Consider the following 25,280-nt stretch of genomic DNA (forward strand, 5'->3'; position numbering starts at 1 on the left):
GTACGGAAAGAATTCCCCCGTTGTTGTCCTGCTCATCCCCACTCGGTAGAAATAGGTATTGGCAGGAGAGGACGCACACACCAAAAAAACACGCTGTACAACACAGATCCGGAAGCAGGCAAAAGAATTATAACAAAGCGACAACTTTTTCAATTAAGACATTCCGGAGATTTGGATCGATGGTGACGATGGGGAAAAAGTCTTCCACCGGTTCGAAGCCGACGAGGTTTTGCAAAAAAAGGAACGCAGGGCAGAGAAAACCCCCGTCCAAAACCATGGTCGATGGGCAAAATGGCGCCGCTCCGCCCGATGACGATTCAATCGGAGAATTGCGATTGCCTTGGCATCGACAGCACTCGCACTCGTATCGTGCAGCTTCCGCTCGAAGAAATAGGTGGGCAAAATAGAAAAAGAAAAGTTATATCCCTCCAAGTGTGGCAAGCGCCAAAGGGAAGGCATCGCGTTGCTGGGCAGGAATTGGAATTGATTTGTGCGGATACAACAGCAAGCAGCAAACAGTACAGACGAATCTGCCAAACGGGAACAATACCGAAATGGTGGCGGAAATTGGATCAGATTCTTGCTCTGGTACACAATAAATTCTCAACGGTTGTCGCTGCTGCTGCTGCTACTGCTGCTATTAATTAGCTGCAAGCGACAGGAAGAAACGTACAGCGGCCGGGCAGTAGCTACTTAGCTTGTTGCCAAAGAATCCACTCCCTCGGTTCCTTCCATTGTGCACGCTGTGAAGCCATACTCGCTAGCAACCACGCGCAATCCAACGCGCACCAATCCCTACAGCCTACCGTGGCTAATGGTTTAATTTCATTTAAACTTACTCCTTCAATACTTCACTGCCCCGCAGTTCGTGTCACCGTACCGCGCGCCAACTGTCACATTCCTGTGTGGTTTACTCTACTAACTGCATTAAACAATTAACTGTCAATTTAAATAATTTATCATTCTCCGGCCTGATGCAAGCTTTCATTTTTCATTTCCCATTTGCAAAACCTTCCCAACGCCGCCAACGGACAATAGGTGCTGCAGCAGCCAGCCAGCCAGCCAGCCAGCCGTTCCTCACCTGTATAATGGTGTTGTGCTGTTTTAAGCATAATACACGATTATGCCAACCGAGAAACGATCATTTAAACCAGGTACACCGTTTGCTTAAATTAAATTTAAATTACACTCGCACACATGGTTACCACCTTACCACCACCAGGCTCCCTTAGTGGTTGTCTCTTGTGTACACAGTCACACAACACAACAAAAAAAAAAACTCCGGCAAATGACGCTTGTCAGTGCGCAACAGTCCGTGTGGTACGACGTACGATTTTACGATTTCTGCAGCGCATCGCTTGTGACAGTTTATTACTTTTAAAATTCTTGTTTAACGTGCCGGTTTACAGTGCAAACAACAATCATGTTCGGGGTGATGGTGGGCAAAGGGAGCAGCAACCGAAAGGACCGAAAGGGAGTGAAATCCCTATTACAGCGTTCATTTAGGCTAACCCCTTCGTAAGCCGGTTACCATTTTGTAGCATCACAACAATCTTATCGGAGCAGTAATAATCTCTACACCGCACATCGTATCGACCGGTAAGGAAACTAAAGGTGGATTTAGATGAAGCAAACTCTTCGTTGTGTTATCGGCACACACACACGTACGTATAGCATACGGTAGCCTTCCAAAAAAAAGCCAATTCGGTCGAATGCGTGAAGGGTTTCCGTATCGTGTGAAAATTGTTCTCGCACAACTGTCGGCCCAACCGGGCGGGAAACGTGAAAAAGCGGCTAAACGGAGGCAGGAAAGCGCATTGACATACTGATGCCCGATAGCCTAGATTTTCCGGCCCCGATAACACCACAAAATGGCAACATTTCATCGCCCATCGGGGAGGCAACAGCAAATCGAAACCGACCCGTCCGAGGTGCCGATTTCGCCAACTCAGCAGGGCACGGGGCACAATAAAATCATTATGTTTTAATATTCATGATGCAACCGGGGGCCCCCACTACATGCGGGTGCGGTCGAACGCCGCGGGGACACGGCCACTGATTTGCGGTACGGGGGGTTTCGATTTTGACAGCCGCAGCAATGTACAACCGCTTTTTGAGTGTCCGGTTTTGGGTAGCTCATCGTGCGTTGTGCGTTGTGCGGCAAGAATGGTTCTTGTTTTTCATGCCATCCCCGTCGGTTTTTCTTCATTGCGCCGTGGAAAATTCAATGCTGCAGCAACAAATCGCGCACCGCAATCCTGGCACGGAATTCACATTCCATCACTTGCGAAATGGGTGCAGTGCTTTTCGGAGCGGATGCTAAAACAGATTACCATTAAACGGTAAGCTGCGTATATTGGTTTTGCACACAGCACACAGCGCAATGGGAAATCGATTACGGTTCCGCGAAAGCGTTACTTAATCGGGCGAAAATTGCACAAATGCTTGCACTATTCGTTTAGCACCCAGCGGCGGCTGGTTGTCCCTTCTTAAAGCGCATTTATAATCCGCCGAATCCCTAATCCGCAATTATCGCTTAATCGTTTTTTGGCACCGGGAGAGGCAACGGCACACGGAATTATCCCGTGGCTATAATTCAAAATGGGTTCGGAATGAAATTTTCGATGGATATCATTTTCAGCGCGGCATTGTTTCGCCCATAACGATGATTGTCGACTCGGTTGCTAATTTGTGTGATGAAACTGATGTCCATTTCAATTTACCAAACAATGACTATTTATTGTTGTGGTGGAAACGATGCGCTGGGAAAACTTTTTTGCCCATCCCGTTAATATTCAACCCGGGAAAATCATTAGTCAATCCGTGCATGTGCACACGGAACAGTCGTCCCGGCGCAAAAAAAAAACATCCGCCCAATGCCATTTGTTGAATACTTTCCGTGCATAGCAATCACCGGAAATCACGGTAACGCTCGGAAACTTTCCAGAACAAGCGATAGCGGACCCACCCGACCGAGACCGTTCGTCATCCATTTTCCCCCCCCCCCCACGGGGACAAGCGCTGAAATCCGGTGTCGTCTATCGGCCGAAACTAGCTTAGATCATTACTGGATTTGGCAAAACTTTGCTCCTTTCCAACAGCCGGTCGGCCGGATTATGCTGCTCCAACAAACCGGTGTATTGTGCTCGTTCACCTGAATCGGACGCTGTACTCCCAGGCATCCGGTCGACCATTGCGGGATTTTCACCGATCCTTCCCCACACACACACATACACACTCAGAACAATGAAGTCATTCTGCTGAAAAATGTGCAACAAGGATTAACAATGTTAAATACATAGCCCTTACGGTGCCTGAGCGTACAATGGACGGTGAACCACCAGCCGCGTTTTGTATGAGGTGGAAAACATCGGTATAAAAGTGGGATATAACATTCAATGTTGCCAGATTGCTGGTGGAGTGTCATAAAACATGTTCCTGTACCTGTATTCTTCGTGCAATGGCAAACGGCTCGGGTCCACCTTGAACGTCCCTCGGCCATTAGCTTTTATCGTCGGGATTGTGTCCTTTTGGACAGCCGGGATTGCTTGCTTCATCCGCTGGATCGAAAGAAAGCAGCACCAGCAAAAAGAATAGATCGCCTACGAGACCTGGCGGTGGATGGTAAGCGAGCATAAAAGATGAATGAAAAAATAATACCAGCATGCAAGGATGAATCTCTTTTCTCCCTTCTGAATGGTATAATTATTATCGTCTTCTTCTCGAGCGATGCCTTCCCTCGCTTCGCTTCGCTGGAGCTTGCTGTGAGTTAAAAAAAAAGAGGACCCTCACTACTGGAAACCACCGTTGAACAAGCGTGTTGGTTTTTCCCGTGAGGAAAATAGTTTTCCGGAGCACAAAACTGTGCCTCATTCGGCACAGCGTTTTCTCCCACCCTTCGCCCTACCGCACGGGCCCAACCAGGAACCGGAATAGCCTCTGTCATAAATTTACAAAACAATACGACCCGAGCTGGAGGGCATCGTGTTCTGTGTGAGCTGCTGGTTTTTTTGTCTTTCACTCTTCTAAATAACCATGGTCGTGGCCATTCTCGCTGGCCGGGAAGGTTTTAGGGGAATTAAGAAATAACCAGTGCGACGTCTCTACCCACGTGGTGTGCTTATTTTGTGCCCGGGAAAGCACGAGCAAACAAACATAACACAAAAAAACACACACCACACACAAAACCTCCCCTTTCAAATAGTTTCATACGAAAAATGTTGGATAATTTTTCATTTCCGGTAGCTTTGCGGCACAGGGGCAGTGGGCACTTGGATGATGCAAACGGATGCGCGCTTTGCATACGATCGACACCCGGAAAGGATTTCATTTCATATGGTAAGATAGTTTGCAACCGAGCATCACAAAAAGTGCCGTATTTTCCGGTTGGTGTTGTAAAGCGCCACAGATATGCATTCAGCACGGGGTTATGTTGCACCGGGATTTTGTAAGGAATCCTTTTCTTCGATTGTGACGGCACGATTCGTTCCACTATACTGCATTTTAACACAAAGTTATACTATGCAATGCAAATGAATGTATCGGACAAACGGTTCCAATTTATTGCATTATGCAAATCAATTAATTTCTCCTTGAAGCTGTCGTTGGATCCACTCCAAATATTCTTCAAGAATTAATGGAAAAACGAATCGATTTAAGACTGGCACGATTTTTCATTTGCGTCGACCCCGTCTATCTTGGGTCTCATTTTATAGCTGGCTTTTGAGTGCTTCATTTTATTTTGACGTTTCGAATTTAAGATTACTATTTTCTAAGCTTCCTTATAGTTTATCTTTGTAATTGTTACTTGCATAAAATCCGCCTCGTATACCATTTCTAGCATTGAAACGCTCCTCTGGCCACGTTTTTAACCTAATTCCTTCCAAACCATAGCATACGTATGATAAATTTTATGGTTTTTCGCTAAAGTGCAAAGTGCTGACTTATTGCCAGCGATAAATAATGCTCATCCAGCCCTGCTGGCCGGATGCCGTCAACATGAATTATTTTCAATCCACCAGCCACCGTGTTGTAATGTTGCTGTTGCCCACGTTGGAGAAATGCAGAGAACGCACACATAAAAAAACGATATAACCTAAAACAAATGTTGCAAACCTGACATCATTAGTAAAGTAACCATCACTTGCAGAGCGTCGTGCGGTGTGCGAAACGTTGTTTTTATTTTGCCAAAGCAAACTCTTCCACAATGGCGACACAGATTGATGCCTAGAGGTTTGCACGGGTTTGTTCTCGCTTTAGAACCTTTCTCCTTTCACCTTTTTCTTTGCCGAATGAAGTGTGTTTGTGATGTATTGTGAGTGGTGGTGCTGAAGCTTGAAACCCTTCACCAATTCCGGTGCTGCAGGGTGCAGGGTGCGAACAAAACCCCTTCACTCGAACGTTCACGTGCCGCTCATAAATTGTCCTTCTCACGAATTCATCATGCAATTTAGTGCGCAAAGCTCTCGCTACCTCGACAGCTTAGCGCGACGATTCGCTGTGATTTAGCGGCACCGGAGAGCGCTACCGGAAGGCAAATAATGCGCGACCCAATCCAATCGTGTGAACGCCCGGTAAGTGGCCGGAGTCACCCCGAAGCCCGACCTGCATCATCTGCAGCCCAAGGTGAAGCAGCGGCAGCAACAGAAACAGCGCTCAGCTTTTTAAAAAAAACCCCTGAATGGACGCCTTTTCCTCTGGATGTGAGTGATGAAAATTTGCGGTCCATCTGTGGCGGTAGAATCGGTCACAAAAACGCGTGGAAAATGGGGAAAAATAGTTTTCCTCCGCTTAAACTTATAAATAAATCATGAGCCCCATTATCGAAGGAATGGCAAACTTTCCTTTATCACCGTGCCGCACCGTTCCGATTGGGCGCGGTCTCCCCGGATTCGGATGAGTTATAAATTATGCACTAACTTTACTTTAAGAACAGAGCGTCCCGTGCCGGTCCGAAAGGATGTTGCTGGTGTTTCCTTTTTTATAATCCTTTTTTTAATTCGTTCCTTGTCGATCTGTCCTGCCGTGTATCAACCAAGGCGCTCCATCGGAATGGCTTCATTTGTGTTTAAATTTAAATAAAATAGAAACATCAGGAGGAGCAACAAAAACCGACAGCAAAACAACAAAAAAATGTCAGGGAAAATAATCATAACCTCCACCGATAATAGTAGCCTGCACAGTGTGCGTTGGAGCGAGAGATTAAAATAGAAACAAGATGAGGTTTTTTTCAAAAAACTATACAGACTTTCACGAACAAAAAAAAACGAAAAACTTCAAACTTTGATTGTCTCCGATGAAATTTATATTATACTTTAGCTCACCGTTTTTTTCCTACGGCAGGGGAGCAAACGCATTTCGAAGCAGCATCGGATGGGAGCATTTGCTATCGGGCGGTTTTTTTGATCGGCAAGGATGGGCTTCCGTTTGCTTCCGCTCGAACAATCACCAACGTGCCAAAAATCATGCTCCGTTTGATTTATGAATAATGCGTCCCATTTTCTTTTTTGCTTCTTCTTCTTTGTTTCGTTTCATTCTCATCTTTCCTTCAAGAGGACCCCCTGCTGTTGTTGTAGCAACTGCTGATGCGTCTGCTCATAAGCGAAAAACACTCGATTCCCAAATGCGCCATGGTGTGTCTGGTTGATGGGCATGAAGTTAGGGTTTAGTTTTCCCCCTTTTCAGTCACCGAATATCACACTTTAACGCACATACCGTAAGTAATTGAAATGTACTGTGTTTTAGCGCTGTTGTGCGCGTGTGTGTGTGTCTGTAAGTGTTTTTTTGTTGTTCTCTTGCAGAAAACAATCCCCTTGTTTGAGTTTTCCGTCTTCATTCCCCTTCAGGAGCGAAAATCGTCTGGTGGGAGTGTTCATAATTATTGTTTTCACATTTTTAATGTTCATCCACAAATTAAATTTGCTTGGTTTTCGATGATTTTATAGTTCTTCTAGTCGCGTTCTAACAAAATTAAAATCCTACAATTTCTATCCTCATTATTCGGGCCCGATGTTTGATCGTAAAGGCAAACCATCCACGAAACTTTTGCACTTACCCTCGTACCCACCCAGCACTATTGACGTCCCCCAGTTCACCCGCCAAGATAGTGCGCAGATAGCGGCAAATGCTATCGGATTTGTTTTACCTCAAAACTTCTTGAAGAATAGAATTTTTCTTTCCTTCCTCATACACGACAGCCAGAAGAAGAAACTCGAAAAACGACCAAATCCATAATAAGTTCTTTTCTGTGTGCAACATTTCCTACCCACTGTTACGGGGGCAAGATAAAAACTATCACAATGGAACCAAGACCGTTCGCCTGCACGCGAATCGAATCCGAGAGACAAATCCGTCTATAAAACAATTATTTCCACTATGTCTCGAAGAAGAGAACGATTGAATGGAGAGCGAGTGGGGAAAAAAATGCGAAAAATGTGTAGAAACACGCATTGAAAACTCGACGAAAAACACATCCGCACGCAAGAGCCCACTCGGAAATGGAGGAAAACTCAGTCACAAACGTCTTCCCTCCGGTACGAACCGTCGAACAACCATCTCGACGTCCGTTTCGGTGGTGGAACGGGCAGCAGTGATGTCGCTAAAGTTTGGTGAATAATTTTACGATCCTTCACTCCGGTCGTGCACGGTTGCCAGGACATCGGTCGACGGCGTACGACGAAGCAACTTTACCATAACGACATAATTTATTGAAATCCATCGTCATCGTTTGTTCATCGGGACGGGCCGACCCACGATGAAGGAATCCGGAAGCCCGAGCAACCCTTGGCGTAAAGGCGACAACCGTGACCTGAGGGAGCGTTTATTGTTTCTCTTCGGTCGCAACTCAGTGCCCGGAAGTGATGTGGCTTCGACGGGTACCTCTTCCAGGAGCCACATTTGTGCTTCTCGCCGCGCTGGCTCGCAACACACAGTGCAAACACCGGTTTGGGGTGAATGTTTAGCGATTTATGATTTCGGGTGATGGCTTTCTAGACCGGAATCAAGCGATGGTGCCAGTGGGGAGGACATGCATCGCACTTGCCACGATTTTCATCGGATGCAGCGTCCCGGTATGGTTAAGAAGCCTGGCTTTTGAGCCTCGGATGGCATGTGGATTCCAAGAGATTCGACAGGGATTTTTCGCCGCACACTTACGGCAGCAGCAATGCGGTAATGATAAATAGCAATTGCAAAAGTTGTTTACGGCTGTCGGAAACAGGAGACAGGGAAGAAGAACTTGAACGATTTTTTGTTAGGGGTAGATCAAACATGGGATGAACGGGACGATTTATTTGCAGTAGATAGTTCCGGAAACAACGTTAGGGATGAATCAGCAACCGAAAACGAAGGCTCGGCGAAACCGGCGAAGGGACGGTCAATCGTTTAGCAAAGCCATTAGACAGAGTGTAGGGGATTCTTTTCTTTTTGCTTCCGCAGCAAAACATGGACGATGAAAAGCCGAACCGAAATCATACGCTGATCGATAGATTTCGGTCATTCAGATTTATTGACTCATTGCAGTATAGTTTTACTTACGCAAACCCCACATGGCCTAATCTAATTGAATGGTATATCTCTTCTAACTGAACCATTTTGTTACATTCAATGTTTAATGATTTGTAAGCATCACAGTTTGCTGGTTGTGTATGGTAAATATCAGATAACAATGTGTGTTGTGTGAAGATAAACGAGATAACGACGAGGATTTCGTTTTGGAACGATTACGTTGTGAAATTTAAATATAAGCACAGTTGGCGTACCGTTACAACTATATTATGCTTTGAGTTTCCTGATTTATTTTTGCAACACTGAAGCTGCAATTTCTGATGTTTCCTGACATTATTCACACCTTGCTAAATTTTCTGTCCTATCCGCTAGAACAGGTGTCTCCAAACTACGGCCCCTCGAGGCCCTCCCGTGCGGCCTACCAAGCTTTTGATAGATTTTCCCTTAGCTGCGGCTATTCCACTCAATTTGCATCTAAATTTTAGGTAATAGCTCACTCACTAACTCACTAAATTTTGGATCAGATAAAGCCAAGAAAGCGATCAGAGAGAAGCATCGTTATGATAAGATCGGTCTGGAAATGGATCGGAGGAAGCCCCGATGCCCAAAACCTACATATTATCAACCGAACGATGAATGATTTAATCCAGGGGTCTCCAAACTACTAATCCCATGCGGTCCGCAAAACTTTGCGATTTTGATTTTTAACGATGATTTTGTTAACAACAATAACAATTTTTCAGGATAACACACATTGTCTCAGGGATCCCTTTCTGATCATTTGTCTCGTACATTGTACAATACATAAAGAGTAATTTCAGTCCAGGAAAGTTTTCAACTAAAGTTAATATCATCACTTACTTCCTGATTTATGGGAATCCAGCCAGACCCGTGGATACGTTCGAATCGAGCCGTTGATACAGCGAGTTCGGGTCGGTGAGCGCGCTCCAGCTTTCTTATACTTATCGGAATCGTTCACCTACTGCTCGACATGTCTTATTGATTACTTTGCGAAGCCTTGGTTAAGATGGTTAAGTTGTGGAAAGCTTTTAACAAGAATATTTGAAACAAGAAAGAACACAGAGATTTTAGAAACAAAGGGCAAACCAGAATCGTTGCCACGTGATGAAACCTGGCTATGGAAATTGGCGTTTGCAGCAGACTTAACAATACACTTGAATTTACTGAATCTTAAACTTGAAGGACAGAACAATCTTATTTAAGACTCATACACTCATATTAAGGCATTCAGACTAAAACTCTTAAGTTTAAGGCTATTTTTAGAACAGCTACAGATAATAAACTTAACACATTTTCCAGAGTGTCAAAAAGTTAAAGGACAAGCTAAGGCAGAATTCCCCGTTGCTTATGCATTTGATTTAATAACCAAACTGCAAAAGCAGTTCAGTGAAAGGTTTTCTGAAGTAGACGAAAAGGCTTCAGAAATTAGAATTTTTCAAAATCCATTCGAAGCAGTTGTTTTGGATTGTCCCAATGAATTGCAGTTGGAGTTCATCGAAATTCAAGCGAACCTCATAACCTGAAAGATAATTTCAAAGAAGGACTAATCGATTTATACAAATTTTTTCCGAAAAAAGATTTTTCAAGCATGAGGGATTTTGCTCACTCACATCACATCTCACTGTTCGGAACAACATATTTATGCGAACAAACATGTTCTCGAATGAAATACGTAAAGAATAATTTGAGATCCAACTTAACGGACAAACACATGGAATCTATACTGACGATAGGAACGTCAAATTTGAAACCCGAATTATCCGCAATTACAGCATCCAAGAAACAATGCCATCATTCGCATTAGTTTCAAAAGATTAAAACAGATAAATACTAATTAAAATTCAACTAAAACGTTTAAGAAAACAAGACAATGTGAAATACAGTGACAATGTAAAGTAAAGAACTATAAAGACAAGAATAAAGAACAAATATTGTGAGTATAATTTTGCATTGAACCTATTTTATAAAATTATTTCAATTCAGCTATTTCATTATTTAAATTTATAATTATTTTCTCAAACAACCACATCCGACACCACCCTCTCCGCCCCCTTCCCTCACCATCCAACCACCAGACCCCTGCGCTAGAACATTACTACTACTCATTATAAATCAAATTTGAAAATTGCAACATTCTATTTGATGCTTCATTTCTGTTTTGTTATGCTTAGTACACCATAATAAAATGTTCAACTTTTTCACCCTTCTCTTCTGTTCAACGTCTTGCATTGTCTTGCAAGCTGCAGAACTCTAACGTTTCAGATTGCCAATCCACCAGATCTTCTTTGCCTTTGTAGTGCTCCGTCAATCCATCACCATCGTGCTGTCAACTGAAATCCGTCAACTGGCAGCTTACGTCGAGTGTGTTTCAGCTAATGCCACAGATCTTAACTTCATGCAGCATTATGCACCGATCCTGGAAGCATAAACGCAAACAAGTCCTGCTCGCTTCCTGCAACCAAATGCAACGCCGAAGGACAAAAGAAAGCGACAAACAATAAATGAACATCTCACCGCCTCCACCACCAACACGAACAATGGATGCGTGTGCTCCATGGCTTCAGCCCCAACCGTAACCACGACACTACGGGTGAATTCCTTTCCGTATGAGATGAGTATAGCCCAAAGAAAACCGGCAAGCAAAGGGCATATTTGTTCGACGGGAAGAGTATCGTAACAACAGGCAAAAAAGTACTCCAAGAGAGCCAAATCTTTTCTTTCAACAAGCGCGCAAACACGCCATGCAGACACAAAGGCGATCGCCATTGTTCGCAAGCTACGACTCAAGCGAACCCCCATTTGATACTTGTCATAAACATGAGCCTTTTTTCAGCGTGAGGACGAGCATCGTTCGTCCGCTCGTGTCACTTCTATTGCTTGCTCACTGCTTGACAACAACAAAAAAAAGGGAATCCAGAGGGGCCAACTAACTGCGCCATTCATGGCGGAGGAAAGTATCTCCACCAGACGCAGCAAGCCAGATTTGAAATGACGCTTCATTTATGCCGCAATCAATGTGCCCAATACACACCGCTGTCTAGTACATCCTGGCCACATACAAAGCACTCAATGGATCACGGTAATGGGTACCCTTATCCCCTCGTTTAGAGTCCTGGTGTAGATAGAAAAAAAGGTTAAGTCAGACTTGGTCGACACATAATTCTTAGCAAAATCCTTACAGAATACGTTTTTTTTTATCTTAAGATGTAATATTTTGAGTAAGGATTGTGTAACAATAGCATCAATTGAATATCGTAGTGATCTCATTGGAGCATTGGAGTCTCCTGTCTTCTCGTATTCAGTTTTTACATTCTTTATCAAATTTATTACTTATCATATTTACTTCTCATTTTTTCCTAACACATCTTTTCTTGTGATATTAGATGAAATTTGAATAATCAGAAGTTTATTTATGTGCTCTAGTATAGCTTAAGAGTGTAGCACATTTTGGGCCTACTAGTAACAGTACGCATTTCTGGTAAACACTAAAACAAACATAAACTTACTAACTTACCGCGGGTTAAAAGCTGCTCAATAATCACATACCTATTACTTCTTCACAAATCTAAGCTTAGCCATAACTCGAGCAATAACCAATTTTATACAACTATTTGCTTTAGTAAAACCTTCAAATATTCTGTGTTTGATTTTTCTTTTGCACAACGTAACTTCCTCTACAATAAAGCTCACCACACTTAGGATTATGCCTAAGCAGTAAAGCAACCAGGCGATCAGCAAATCCTCCAAGTTCGTCTGTCTCACACTAATCGACTTTACAGTGTCTTCCAAAATATCTCGCGGTAAAGGTATACTCTTTTTCAGCACTGGAAAGTACTCCAACCGTCCTTCGATAAACGCCTGTGTGTAGAAAGCTAAATTATGGTATACGGGTGATTCTTCGGCTACACGGTACATAGCCATCAATGAATGGACACGAGCCTTCGAATAGCGGAAGTATTTAAGCCTTTGTTTGATGTGTTTCCAATGTTGCTGACTGTATACTAATGTAGTTCCAGAGTTTAATTTTTCGGGTCGGTCTACTGCACCGATATGCGCCATGATGTACTTTGCCTCGGTACAGGTAATGATCACACAATACTTAGCCTTCCACATAGTCTCAAATGATTTAAAGATTTCCTTCGTATAGTGAATATTTTTAAAGTTGTATCCCATGTTCGTCAAACTTAAATCGTGCATAAACAGACAAGTGTCATTAATGGCATCGAATGTGTCCAACTGTGGATCATAGCGTGGTGAGGATATGAACGAAATCACCAGTGACTGATAGCCGGAAATCACTACTATGCTGAGTAACATGAACAGTCCTACAACAAATCGTTCAAATCGTTCTACTAGCTCATGCGTAGGGCCGTTCAGTACAATCATCAACATCTCCAATACGATGAATATGATGTTGCTTTGTCGTGAAGAATCACTGAACCAATACAATACCAACGAGATCGCGACGACAGTCAGTCCGAACGCGATCCAACTGTAGCGATCGAAAGGATCAAGTAAAACTAAAAACACCGACTTTGCAGCGCTTTTTGGTACCATGAAACATAATTCACTCGTTTCCGGCAGTGGAATATATCGAGATGCTCCCAAATACACAGGGGTTTGCTCAAAGTCAAGGCAAGTTTCTGAAACAAATTCCTCTCTCCGTTTGAAGGTAGCATTATGACGCTGAGCGATCGTGTTGCCGATTTCAAAATCATACGTAGTATCTCGTAAACGATCCATCATAATATAACTGATTTCGTAGCCACGCATATTGTTGTTAAAGTGAGAGAAATCTTCAAGGGTCCATGTGATGCCTGATGGTTCATATATAGTCCACGATCCATGCAGTGTGCGAGGGTTATAAGCAAACATGTACGAGAAACAGGCTGGTATTGATAAAACTTTGCTTAAAAAGTTATTCAGTTCGCTCTCGGGAAACACTAAAATCCTTTTAACCGCATACGAAAAGTGACGATCAGCTATCTAAAAAGGATCAAAACATTCAGTAACGTTCACAATACCATTTCTGCAACATTCTTGTGGCATTACCGTTTTTACATCTGTTCCATTGAAAAATATTACCACACACTTTGTGTTTATATCCTCAAAACTTCTCCTGGGATCTCCGTTGCGCAATGTAACTGGTATCCATCGGCCCAGAGCTGAGAACGAAGAATAAGTCGCCACCAGATCGTCATAGTAGAACAACATAATATTGGATGATCGATGCTCAGGACAGATTCTATCGATGCCCTCTACCAACAGTTTGTGTTGTGTTAAAGTAGAATCCTCTGGTGAAGAAATTGGTAGAAGTCCTCCCACTCCGAATACAGGCCACACCATGTAAATGCATCCGAATGTAGCAACACATTTGATGAAAGTGGGCATTACTGAACTCTAATTTTGACTGGTAGAAATTTTTCACATCAGAAATGGTGCTGCTATTCGACTTGATCTCCCGTATATACACTGGAACGAATGTATCCATTCGTGAGATAGCGTTATGTAACAACATTTTATGCTACATTTGTAATAAAAAACTGGTCTAGAAATCTGATATTACTCAAGCAAACCTTTTTGCATACAGTATTGCATTATTCTTTAATGAAAAGAAAACAACCCTATACATACTTTAATATTTACGAAACAATAACACTCATAGCAGTTTCATTTCACTCGTCTATTTATTTATTTATTCTGAATGCAGTTGCTGTGAAAATTGCTGAAGTTAATACCACAAAATTGCAATATCAGAATTACCTTTTATCCTTCTTACGAGAGATATTAATCCCAGATTTTTTATATAATTATATTACTCTTCTAGACTCCTACTTCTTCTTGAGGTTGTTGTACCGATAGAGTAAGAGAACATTATGAAGTCCGTACAGAATTGAAGAAAAGGAAATATTTCACATCCTTCGCGTCATCGCAACTTTGGACCTCTAATCAAAAGCAAAGAGGCATTGAGATGATCTTAAACAATAGACGGTAATGTGAAGCTATATAAGTGATATAAACTCCTTTTTGAGTTGCTGATCCGTGTATGCGTTGGAATTTGTTACACTAACATCGCATGGCAAACCCTTTATGAAGAGTTCTTATAGAACTACAAATCCTGAAGAAAAAATACCTGCGTCTTAAAATAAAAAAATATCTTCAATCAAACAAAAATTTGTCGAAGGTCGAATGACGGATGATGTTGTTTTTCATATATCGTCACACATCATACCAAGCATTTTCAACGAGTTCAATGGCTCTATGGTTGAATGACGTTAATGACAAATGTTATATATCCTTTTAGTTCAGAATTTGAACAACGATAAAAACGGATACCTTTTTTGCATCATGGAATCAAATTAATTTTAACGATCACGGATAACTCAAGAAGTATATGTTCAATACTTCATTTAATCAAATTCATTCAAACATACATACCCATACGCATTAAAAATGTATTATCTTATCATTATATAAATTATCTTACAATTATATAAATTATAGGGGAATGTCAATAAGCCTTGGCGTTCGTGATGACGTAAACCAACCTATCCGAAGTGAATTTTTCTTACAACGACACAAATTCAAGATAAAATAAAGCTCATTATACCTAGTTTTTCTGTATTTTTTCAGATAAACACCTACAAGATTTTTTTACTTAACAATACCCTTACCATTGACTAACCAAATTTAATCCAAAAACACAAAACGCTCGATTAAACAAAAATAAGTTGTAGATGCTCAAAGTATAGTGGGAGATGATATTCTAAAGTTCAATGCTGTCTACGGAACCTTTCGTAGCTATGAAACTTATGAATATATGGTGCGTATAGATGCTCTCGGAATTAATTGTAACGCTGCCATCACGTCAAGTTTTGAATAAATTAGAATGCCTCTTTCCAATCGAAAATCCAAAAGATGATCTTACAAGCGGCATTTGGAGTGTCTTGAAAGTTGACACAGTTATTATAATATACCTAATTGTACACTGGAAACACATAACACTCATGATACCTGGCTCTAATCGGGGATCGCTAATTTTTCACAAATTTTAATTTGGACTTAGCTCGAACAGTAATCCTTTCTGTCCATGTTTGTGTTGCGATTTTTTGTTTTTCTTTTGTTCTTTGTTTGATTTTTCTTTTGCACAACGTAACTTCCTCTACAATAAAACTCACCACGCTTAGGATTATGCCTAAGCAGTAAAGCAACCAGGCGATCAGTAAATCCTCCAAGTTCGTCTGTCTGACACTAATCGACTTTACAGTGTCTTCCAAAATATCGCGCGGTAAAGGTATACTCTTTTTCAGCACTGGAAAGTACTCCAACCGTCCTTCGATAAACGCCTGTGTGTAGAAAGCTAAATTATGGTATACGGGTGATTCTTCGGCTACACGGTACATAGCCATCAATGAATGGACACGAGCCTTCGAGTAGCGGAAGTATGTAAACCTATGCTTCATGTGTTTCCAGTGCTGCTGATTGTATACTAATGTAGTTCCAGAGTTTAATTTTTCGGGTCGGTCCACTGCACCGATATGCGCCATGATGTAACTTGCTTCGGTACAGGTGGTGATCAAACAGTACTTAGCCTTCCACAAAGATTCCATAGATTTGAAAATCTCCTTCGTATAGTGAATATTTTTAAAGTTGTATCCCATGTTGCTCATATGTACGTCGTTCATAAACAGACAAGTGTCATTAATAGCATCGAATGTGTCCAACTGTGGATCATAGCGTGGCGATGTTGTTGTTGTTTCTGTTTATAGAGACTTTGCGACTTGCGGCGACATTCGTCTCTTGTTTGTAGATGGCTCGTGTTATTGTCTTTTTTTTTTATATTTGGTGGTAAAGGTCGGTAGCTTTAAGGAATTTAAGCAGATTGGATTGGCTTATAGGGTTATCGGACAGAATGAGGTCTACGTTGTTAGATATATTAAATTTGTTGCGTTGAATGGTGTAGCCGTAGCATTCAGTTAAGATATGGGGTACGGTGATTGTTACTCCGCAATAGCAACAAAGTGGAGGGTCTGATTTGGAGAGTCGGTATCTATGTGTCAAGTTTGTATGTCCTATGCGTAGGCGTGTGAGTACTTTTTGATCTATATTGGATTTTACATCTTCCCAAGTGTGAGTGTTTGATTTGGTTAGTCTTAGTAGTCTGTGGTGTTGGACGTCCCAATATTTGTACCAGGTATTTTTTATAGTTGAAGTGGCCCAGGTTATCATATCTTGCTTTGATATTTCGGTATTCTGACTATTTGCTTCTTCACGGGCTTTGTTTGCTAATTGGTCAGCAGTTTCGTTCCCTTTTATACCAATGTGACTTGGTATCCAACAGTAGGTGATATTTGCTTGGGTATTTAGGTCTTCAAGTCTTTGGATATGTGGATTACGTGATCTACCATTTTCTAACGCTTTGAGTACGCTAAGACTGTCAGTGAATATTACGTTAGGTTTAGAAAGATTTGTGTCTTCTTCTGCAGCTATGAGGATGGCAATTGCTTCAGCAGAGAAGATTGAGGTGTTGTTCGGGAGTCTTATTGCGCATTTACATGTGGCTGAGAAAATACCGCAGCTCGCACTTTCATTTTTTACTGAGCCGTCGGTATATATTTGATGGTGAAATTTGTATTTATTGTTGATCATTTTATAGAAATATTGGCGGGTAAAAGATTCAGTGTGATTTCGGCAGTTGTAGTAGAGGTCCAGATCTATTGCAGGTGATTTAGCGAGCCATGATATTTGTCCATATCTTACTTGTTTAATGATGTCGGGTATGTGTTGGTCAGTTTGTTGGAAGAAGTGCTGTTTGGTTCTATGGATTAAGGATTCCGCTTTCAAATCTTTTTCTAACATTCTGCCAGTTATGTTGATTAGTTTGTTTGATACAATGTGTTGAAAAGGGAGCTGACCGCTTTCACAAAGGAGTGAGTCAATCGGGCTTGTTATAAATGCACCTGTGGCACATCTTAGTGCGGTGTGGTAAATCGGGGCTAATTTTTGAATGAAGGTTTCTTTTTGAAGCGATATTATTTCGATACCATAAAGTATTTTAGGTAAAAGCCATGTTTTAAGGATGGTAATAAGGATAGTGCGGGAAGAACGGAACCGACCACATCCGAGCATTTTAAACAAGAGGATTCTGTTTTTAACTGTGTTTTTTAGAATGGTACAATGTTTGGTGAATGTGAGCTTAGCATCTAAAGTGATTCCTAAAATTTTCGTGTTTTTGACTGTTGGAATGTTCACTTTATCTATTGTAAGTTTCAGTTGTGACTTATTTCTTTTATTATTGGAGTGAAAAAAACGTATTGCTTTGCATTTGTTAGGTGATATTTCGTATCCAGTGGATTTTGACCAATTTTGTATGCTGTATATACTCTTTTGTAGATTTCGATTGGATAGTTTGGGTGAGTGGGAGGAGGTGATTAGTACTATATCGTCTGCATAGATTAGGATTTTGGTGTGAGAGGGAATGGACCGGAGAAGTGACTCGGTACTGATCAGGAAAAGAGTTGGAGAGAGTATGGCTCCCTGTGGAACCCCGTTTTCAAGGGATCTAGAGTCTGATAGTGTATTAGAGTTTTTTACTTTAAAGGTCCTGTTGGTAAGAAAGTTTTGAATGTAAGTCGTTAGGCGACCTCCGAAACCCCAACTTTTCAGTTGTTTCAGGATGGCGTGTCTCCATGTGCGGTCAAAGGCCTTCGCCAGGTCTATGACGGCACAATCAGCCACGAAATCATTCCTTTTTGCAGCTGTAAGTATCTCCTCCAAAGCAGCGAAGTACGTTTCCGTACCTCGTCCGCAACGGAAAGCATGTTGTTCCAGGCTTAGAAGACTACGATCTTCCAATTCCTGAATCAGTCGGCGATTTACCATACGTTCGAGAACTTTTCCGATGCAATTTAGTAGGGATATGGGACGGTAGCTTTCAGGATTTAAGGGATCATTATCGGGTTTTAAAATTGGGACGATGAGTCCCAACTTCCAATCATCAGGGATGATACCTTCATTCCAAATTTTATTGTAGATGTTTAGCAGCGCTAATTTGCCATCTAGGGGCAGGTGTTGTAGTAGTGGGTATGCAATATTATCAGGTCCTGCAGATTTGCCTTTGCATTTCTGCAAAGCCCAGTTTAGTTCTTGAATAGAGAAAGATTTATTGTATGGCAGGTGGTTTAGGTTGGGAAAATTGATAGGATTTCTTTCCGTGGATATTTTGCGTTTAATGAAGTTGGAGGGGAATTTTGCGGTGGCGGAATTGTTATAGAATTGGTCAGCAAAGATTTCTGCGACTGTTTTTGGATCGGAATGGAATGAAGAGCTTTTTTGTAGAATGGTGTTATGAGGAGAGCATCTTTTTTTACCGCTGACAGTATTTACACGTTTCCACATTTCCTTACTGGAAATGGACGGGTTAAGATCTTCTACAAATCTTTTCCAGCAATCAGCTTTGGCCGATCGTATTATTTCTTTGGCAAGTATGTTTGCTTCACGATATTTTTCGGCAAGCACTGGAATAAAGAAGTTGTTTGTGTCTTTACTCGCTTTTCGGAACTGTCGGAGTGCTTTCCTGCGGTTTTTTATAGCATTTGCCACAGACTTGTTCCACCAGGGTACGTTTCGCTTATTCGAAAGCCCCTTTGTGCGTGGAATACTAGCTTCAGCCGCTTTTAGTATGATGTGGCAAAATTGTGATGCATCGGGAGGATTATCGGCTGGGATTTGTCGGGATATTTGGTATTGGAAAAGGTCCCAGTCAGCATCTTCGAACTTCCAACGAGGATCGGGTGTGGGGTTGGGAATGTGGTAATTTTGTTGTATAAGTAGCGGATAGTGATCACTGCCATAACTATCTGTTTCTATTTTTAAAGTGAAGTGTTGGAGTAGCGCAGATGGCACAACACCATGATCAATAGTTGTACCTTTCCCATTGTATGAGCAAAATCTCGTGGGAGTGGAGTTGAATAGAGGTTGTAAGTTTCTAGTGGAAAATATAGCCTGTAGCGTTTGACCATAGCTGTAATTTCGCGGGTTGCCCCAGCTAAGATGGCTTGCGTTTAGGTCACCCAAGATGATAACAGAAGTTGAAACCTGTGATAGTAGGTTAGGGACAAGTTCTAACAATTCATCGGAATTGTATTTATTTGGTGGGAGATATAGGGAAAGAATTGAAGCGTTTATCGGATAATCTATTTGTATGGCTGTTGCCGTGAGAGGTGTATTAAGAGATAATGGTTTGGAAGGTATATTTTTACGAACACCTATACAGGTGCTATGGCAAGATGTAAAAGGAGAGAAAGTGAAATGCCAGTTGTAATTGTTAAAGGGAGTGCTGTTTGGAAGTTTGTGATTGTGTATTTCTTGCAATGCAATTATGTCAGGATTATGTTTTGATAAAAGAATACGTAGATTGTCAATATTCGTTTTTAGGCCTCTAATATTCCAGGATAGAGCAAAAGTGGGTTTTTTGCTGTTTGCAGTATTTGTACGATCGAATTATGAGAATTGGTATACGTGAGAGTCAAATAGGGAGAGAGGGTGTAAGATTAAACTTTATCATATATGCGATTGTTTGAGTTCAGTGTTTTTTTTCCTTTGTCTCGTATTTGAGTTTGTACCTCTTTCAGGGGAAGAACCTGGGGAAGTTTGGCGAACAGTAGCTGGGGCATTTGAGTGTGTTTTCTTAGTGCGGAGAGAAATATCTTCACTTGACGAATTTGAACTGGATTTTACGCCGCGTTTGCGTTTTCCAGCGGTAGATGATGCTGTTTGTTCAGTTTCCGTTTCTATGATTTCCGTTTCAGATTTGTCGTTTTCTTCTGTGTCAGTTTCAGTTTGAAAGTTGTCAATTATGCTGGCTTGTTTAGCTAATTGTTGGCTCATATTTTGTATCGTAACATTCATTTTATTAATCTGCATGTTTAAATTTTCTATGGTTTTTGTAAGATTGGCAATAATCGTGTCTTTGTCGTTGTTAGAAGAATTATCTGTAACCTGGGCATAGCTCAAACGGTTTTGTACGTTGTGCATGCTTTTTACGAGTTCACTTGCTTCTTTGTGAGAAATTTGGTTATCTACACGGTATTTTATTATTGCTTCTTCCTGTTTGTAGACTGGGCAGTTTCTATCAAAAGCGTTGTGTTGGCCTTTGCAATTTTTGCAGCAAGTCGCATTAGTGCAATCACCATGTACGCTAAGTCCACAACTTCCACAAATTGTTTCAGACTTGCATCTGATCTTGGTGTGGCCGTATTGGCAACAGTTCAAACAGATCATAGGTCTTGGATAGTAAGGTCTAGCACGTACCTGGATTGGACCCAAACGGATGTATTCTGGGATTTTACTGCCTTCAATTTTCAACAACAGAGCATTTGTTGGAACATATTCGCCTGATACTTTTTTAGTGAAACGTTTCACTTCTTGGACATTTTGTGGTTTAAGTTCGGTCAAAATATCTTCAACGTTAATCTCACGGAGGTCAGGGGCGACGATAACACACGAAACAGAGTTTAGCGAGTTGTGCGGTAGAATGCTAACTTTTGTACCATCAATTAGGCAGTTTAGCTCTTGCAATTTTTTAAACTGCTGTATCGAGCGTGTTTTGATTAGTAACTTAGATCCGTTGTCAAATCTGCTTCCAGGTATTGGAAGCTCTCCGGCAAAATTTGTCAAACTCTTTCCGATAACGAATGGATTTTTCGGCAACACGTTGTTTTCTGTTGCTTGCAAAACTAGAAATTTCATTTCACCGTTTAATCCATTTGTGTCTAGCCAAGCCGGTATTTGCCTTTCGTTTTTGTTCGTAAATGGGGGTTTCCCCTCGGGGACAGGAGGCCCAGGCATTTCTGGACGCTCACTTTCGCCCTCTCAAACAATCGATCACTTTGTCTCACAACAGACTCTAACAAACAATCCTTTGTGTCCAATCAAACGGTAAACGCTAACGTATTCCCCTTCTAACACCAATACCAACGTAATAAAACAAGAGTGGTTCTACTTATCCGGGTATGAAGAATTTGAAGTCGCAGGTACTATCAAACACGTCTGCACGGATCGACGGTCGAGACAGAACTGATAGCGTGGCGATGACATGAACGAAATCACCAGTGACTGATAGCTGGAAATCACTACTATGCTGAGCAACATGAAGAGTCCTACAACAAATCGTTCAAATCGTTCTACTAGCTCATGCGTAGGTCCGTTCAGTACAATCATCAACATCTCCAATACGATAAATATGATGTTGCTTTGTCGTGAAGATTCACTGAACCAATACAACACCAGCGATATCACGACGACAGTCAGTCCGAACGCGATCCAGCTGTAGCGATCGAAAGGATCGAGTAAAACTAAAAACACCGACTTTGCAGCGCTTTTTGGTACAACGATGCACAACTCACTCGTTTCCGGCAGTGGAATGTATAGAGACTTTGTGAAATACATTGGAAAATGTTCATAGTCTTCGCATTTGTTAAGCATAACTCCCACAACCCTTTTGAAGGTAGCATTATGACGCTGAGCGATCGTGTTGCCGATTTCAAAATCATACGTAGTATCGCGCAACAAATCCATCATACGATAACTGATTTCGTAGCCACGCATATTGTTGTTAAAGTGAGAGAAATCTTCAAGCGTCCATGTGATGCCTGGTGGTTGATATATAGTCCACGAACCATTCAAAGTGCGAGGGTTATAGGCAAACAGGAATGAAATACAGGTGGGGATTGATGGAGCTTTGCTCAAAAAGTTAATCAGCTCGCTCTCGGGAAACACTAATATCCTCCTAGCTGCATGGTAAAACTGATCATTGGCTTTCTAAAAGATGTTGGAAATAATTATCATCACATTTTCACAACACTTTCATGTTTCATTACCTTCAGTACATCTGTTCCATTGAAAAATCCAACCACACACTTTATGCGCAGATATGCGGGATTTCGAAAATGATTGGCATTTTGCAACGATATTGGTATCCATCGGCCCAGAGCTGAGAACGAAGAATATGTGGCCACCAGATCGTCATAGTAGATCAACATAATATTGGATGATCGATGCTCAGGACAGATTCTATCGATGCCCTCTACCAACAGTTTGTGCTGTGGTAAAGTAGAGTCTTCTGGTGAAAAAGGTGGTAGAAGTCTTCCCACTCCGAATACAGGCCACACCATGTAAATGCATCCGAATGTAGCAACACTTTTGATGAAAGTGGGCATTACTGAAACCTAATTTTAGCTGTATAAGTTCGAACACCGCAGAAACGAAACTGCAATTCGATTTGGTACTTGTGTAATACACCGGAATGAATGTATCCACTCGTGAGAATGCGTAATGTATTATGTAAAATACATTTATGTTGCATTTGTATAATGTGTTACAATATTAATAAAGCGTATCATGCGCTGCAAACTGATAATACGCTAACAATCAATCAACATTTTCGTGTAATGAAATAATATTTGAACCCACTTATATACACACTTAAATATTTATGACAAATTAAAACAATACAACTTAACGCAGTTTCAACTAATGCGTACATATTTTATAAATGTTAATATGTAGTTGTTTGGCTATTTGCTAGAAAAAATAGCAATGAGATGTAATACTTATTTTTCTGTTATTCTAAAATGATAAATCTCTTCATAAGGTTCGGTAGTAGCATTCTTCAAGGCAGAAAGCTGGTCACGAATCCAAAGCGAATATTTCACTGTGTATGGAATCCATGATGTAGAAGATGATCTCAAGTGATCTAAATTAGTTAACATTTATGCAAACAAAACACGAATAAAGCAGTGAAGCTACAGGAATGTTGGTTATAATTTTACAATTTTCATGTTCTGAAAATCATTAAACGCATTGAACTTTAAATTACTTTTTATTATTTTGATGCCACAACTTGTTGTCGAATAGCCTGATTAATAACAAAAAAAAATATCTAATCTAACATTTGAGAGAAGCTAAAGAATCTTCAGGAATACTTACTGATCTACGATCTTTCCAAGATCAATGCTATCGTAGGCAATACGCCCCATAGTTAGCCATGAAATCAATTAAACGATAGCGCCTGATGATGCTCTCAGAATTGAAAGCAATTAATTACAGAAGTGAGATTTTATCGAATAGAAGCAGTAGATCATATGAAGCTGCGCCTGATGGGAGAAATTTACGACTGTGATGCCTCCAAATATGGCCATTGTTGTGGTCTGATGGTTTTAATTTAATTTGTTACTTTTCTTGCAAACAGCGAATAAACAACTCTAATGATGTCCACTTCGTTTATTTATGAACATTAGATTTTCTTACACATTAGTTTGATCATTGCTCGAAATGTAAAACAACTCTGGAATTGTATTTTATTTTGGCTAACGTTTTCAATCCGATTCTTTTAATTTTTTTCATACACAGCACTACCTGCTCTCCAACAAAACAAACCACACTCAGCAATATTCCAGCGCAATATACCAACCATGCTATCAGCAAATCCTTCAAACCCATCTGTTGTACAGCGGCCGACTTTAAAGTGTCTTCCAGAAGTTCACTCGGCTTAGGTTTACTTTTTCTCAACACCGGAAAGTACTGTAACCGTCCTTCGATAAACGCCTGTGTATAAAAGGTCAAATGATGGCGCACAGGAGAATTATAGTTTACACGGTACATAGCTGTTGTTGATCCAACACGAGCCTTCGAGTAGCGGAAATATGTGAACTGATGTTTCATCTTTTTCCATTCTTCTTCGGTGTATAATTCCAGCGATCCTGGCTCAATTTTTCTGGGCTTGTCAACGTTACCAACATGCGCCATGATGTACCTGGCCTCGGTACAGGTGGACATCACACAGTACTTCACTTTCCACATGGTGTCAGTTGATTCAAATATCTCATACGATTTGTGAGTGTTTTTGAAATGGTATCCCAAGTTGGCTAAACCTAAGTCGTGCATAAACAGACAAGTGTCATTAATAGCATCGAATGTATCCAACTGTGGATCATAGCGTGGTGAGGATATGAACGAAATCACCAGTGACTGATAGCCGGATATCACTACTATGCTGAGCAACATGAACAGTCCTACAACAAATCGTTCAAATCGTTCTACTAGCTCATGCGTAGGTCCGTTCAGTACAATCATCAACATCTCCAATACGATAAATATGATGTTGCTTTGTCGTGAAGATTCACTAAACCAATACAACACCAGCGATATCACGACTACAGTCAGTCCGAACGCGATCCAGCTGTAGCGATCGTAAGGATCGAGTAAAACTAAAAACACCGACTTTGCAGCGCTTTTTGGTACCATAAAGCATAACTCATTCGTATCCGGCAGTGGAATGTATTGCGACACTCCTGCATACATTGGCATATGATCATAGTCAATACAAGTTGTGGGAGCAAATTCCAATGTCTGTTTGAAGGTAGCATTATGACGATAAGCGATTGTGTTACCTATCTCCAGATCGTACGTCATATCGCGCAACAAGTCTGTAGTAAGATAACTGATTTCGTAGCCACGCATATTGTTGTTGAATTGATGAATGTTTTCAAGCGTGTAAGTGATGCCTGTTTTTTGATGAACAGTCCACGAACCACGCAGTGTGCGAGCATTGTAAGCAAATAAATACAGAACACAAGTTTTTATAGATGGAGCTATACTTAAAAAGCTTTCCAGTTCGCTCTCGGGAAATATGAATATCCTTATTACCAAATAATGGTAGTGACGATTGGCTCTCTATCAAAATAATGGAAACA

The 25,280-nt window shown here is 41.2% G+C and overlaps 3 protein-coding genes across 3 annotated transcripts; all 3 read right to left on the reverse strand.

Annotated features, from left to right (window-relative positions):
• Positions 1-12,075: 12,075 nt before the first annotated feature.
• LOC128302681 (uncharacterized) lies at positions 12,076-13,299 on the reverse strand. Its single transcript, XM_053039545.1, has one exon. It carries the CDS (start codon positions 13,297-13,299, stop codon positions 12,076-12,078), a length of 1,224 nt encoding a protein of 407 aa, XP_052895505.1.
• Positions 13,300-15,668: 2,369 nt separating this feature from the next.
• LOC128305344 (uncharacterized) lies at positions 15,669-22,134 on the reverse strand (the record flags this gene model as incomplete). Its single annotated transcript, XM_053042734.1, has 2 exons — positions 21,620-22,134; positions 15,669-16,272 (listed from the first exon to the last, which is right to left on the reverse strand). Coding segments are annotated over exons 1-2 (1,119 nt in total), but the record flags the coding sequence as incomplete, so codon positions are not given.
• A 1,713-nt stretch (positions 22,135-23,847) lies between these two features.
• LOC128302682 (uncharacterized) lies at positions 23,848-25,047 on the reverse strand. The gene has a single exon (XM_053039546.1). The coding sequence runs from the start codon at positions 25,045-25,047 to the stop codon at positions 23,848-23,850; it is 1,200 nt and encodes a 399-aa protein (XP_052895506.1).
• Between the last annotated feature and the right edge of the window lie 233 nt (positions 25,048-25,280).

The sequence above is a fragment of the Anopheles moucheti genome, chromosome 3 (genome assembly GCF_943734755.1).
Source record: "Anopheles moucheti chromosome 3, idAnoMoucSN_F20_07, whole genome shotgun sequence".
Classification (NCBI taxonomy): Eukaryota; Metazoa; Arthropoda; class Insecta; order Diptera; family Culicidae; genus Anopheles; species Anopheles moucheti.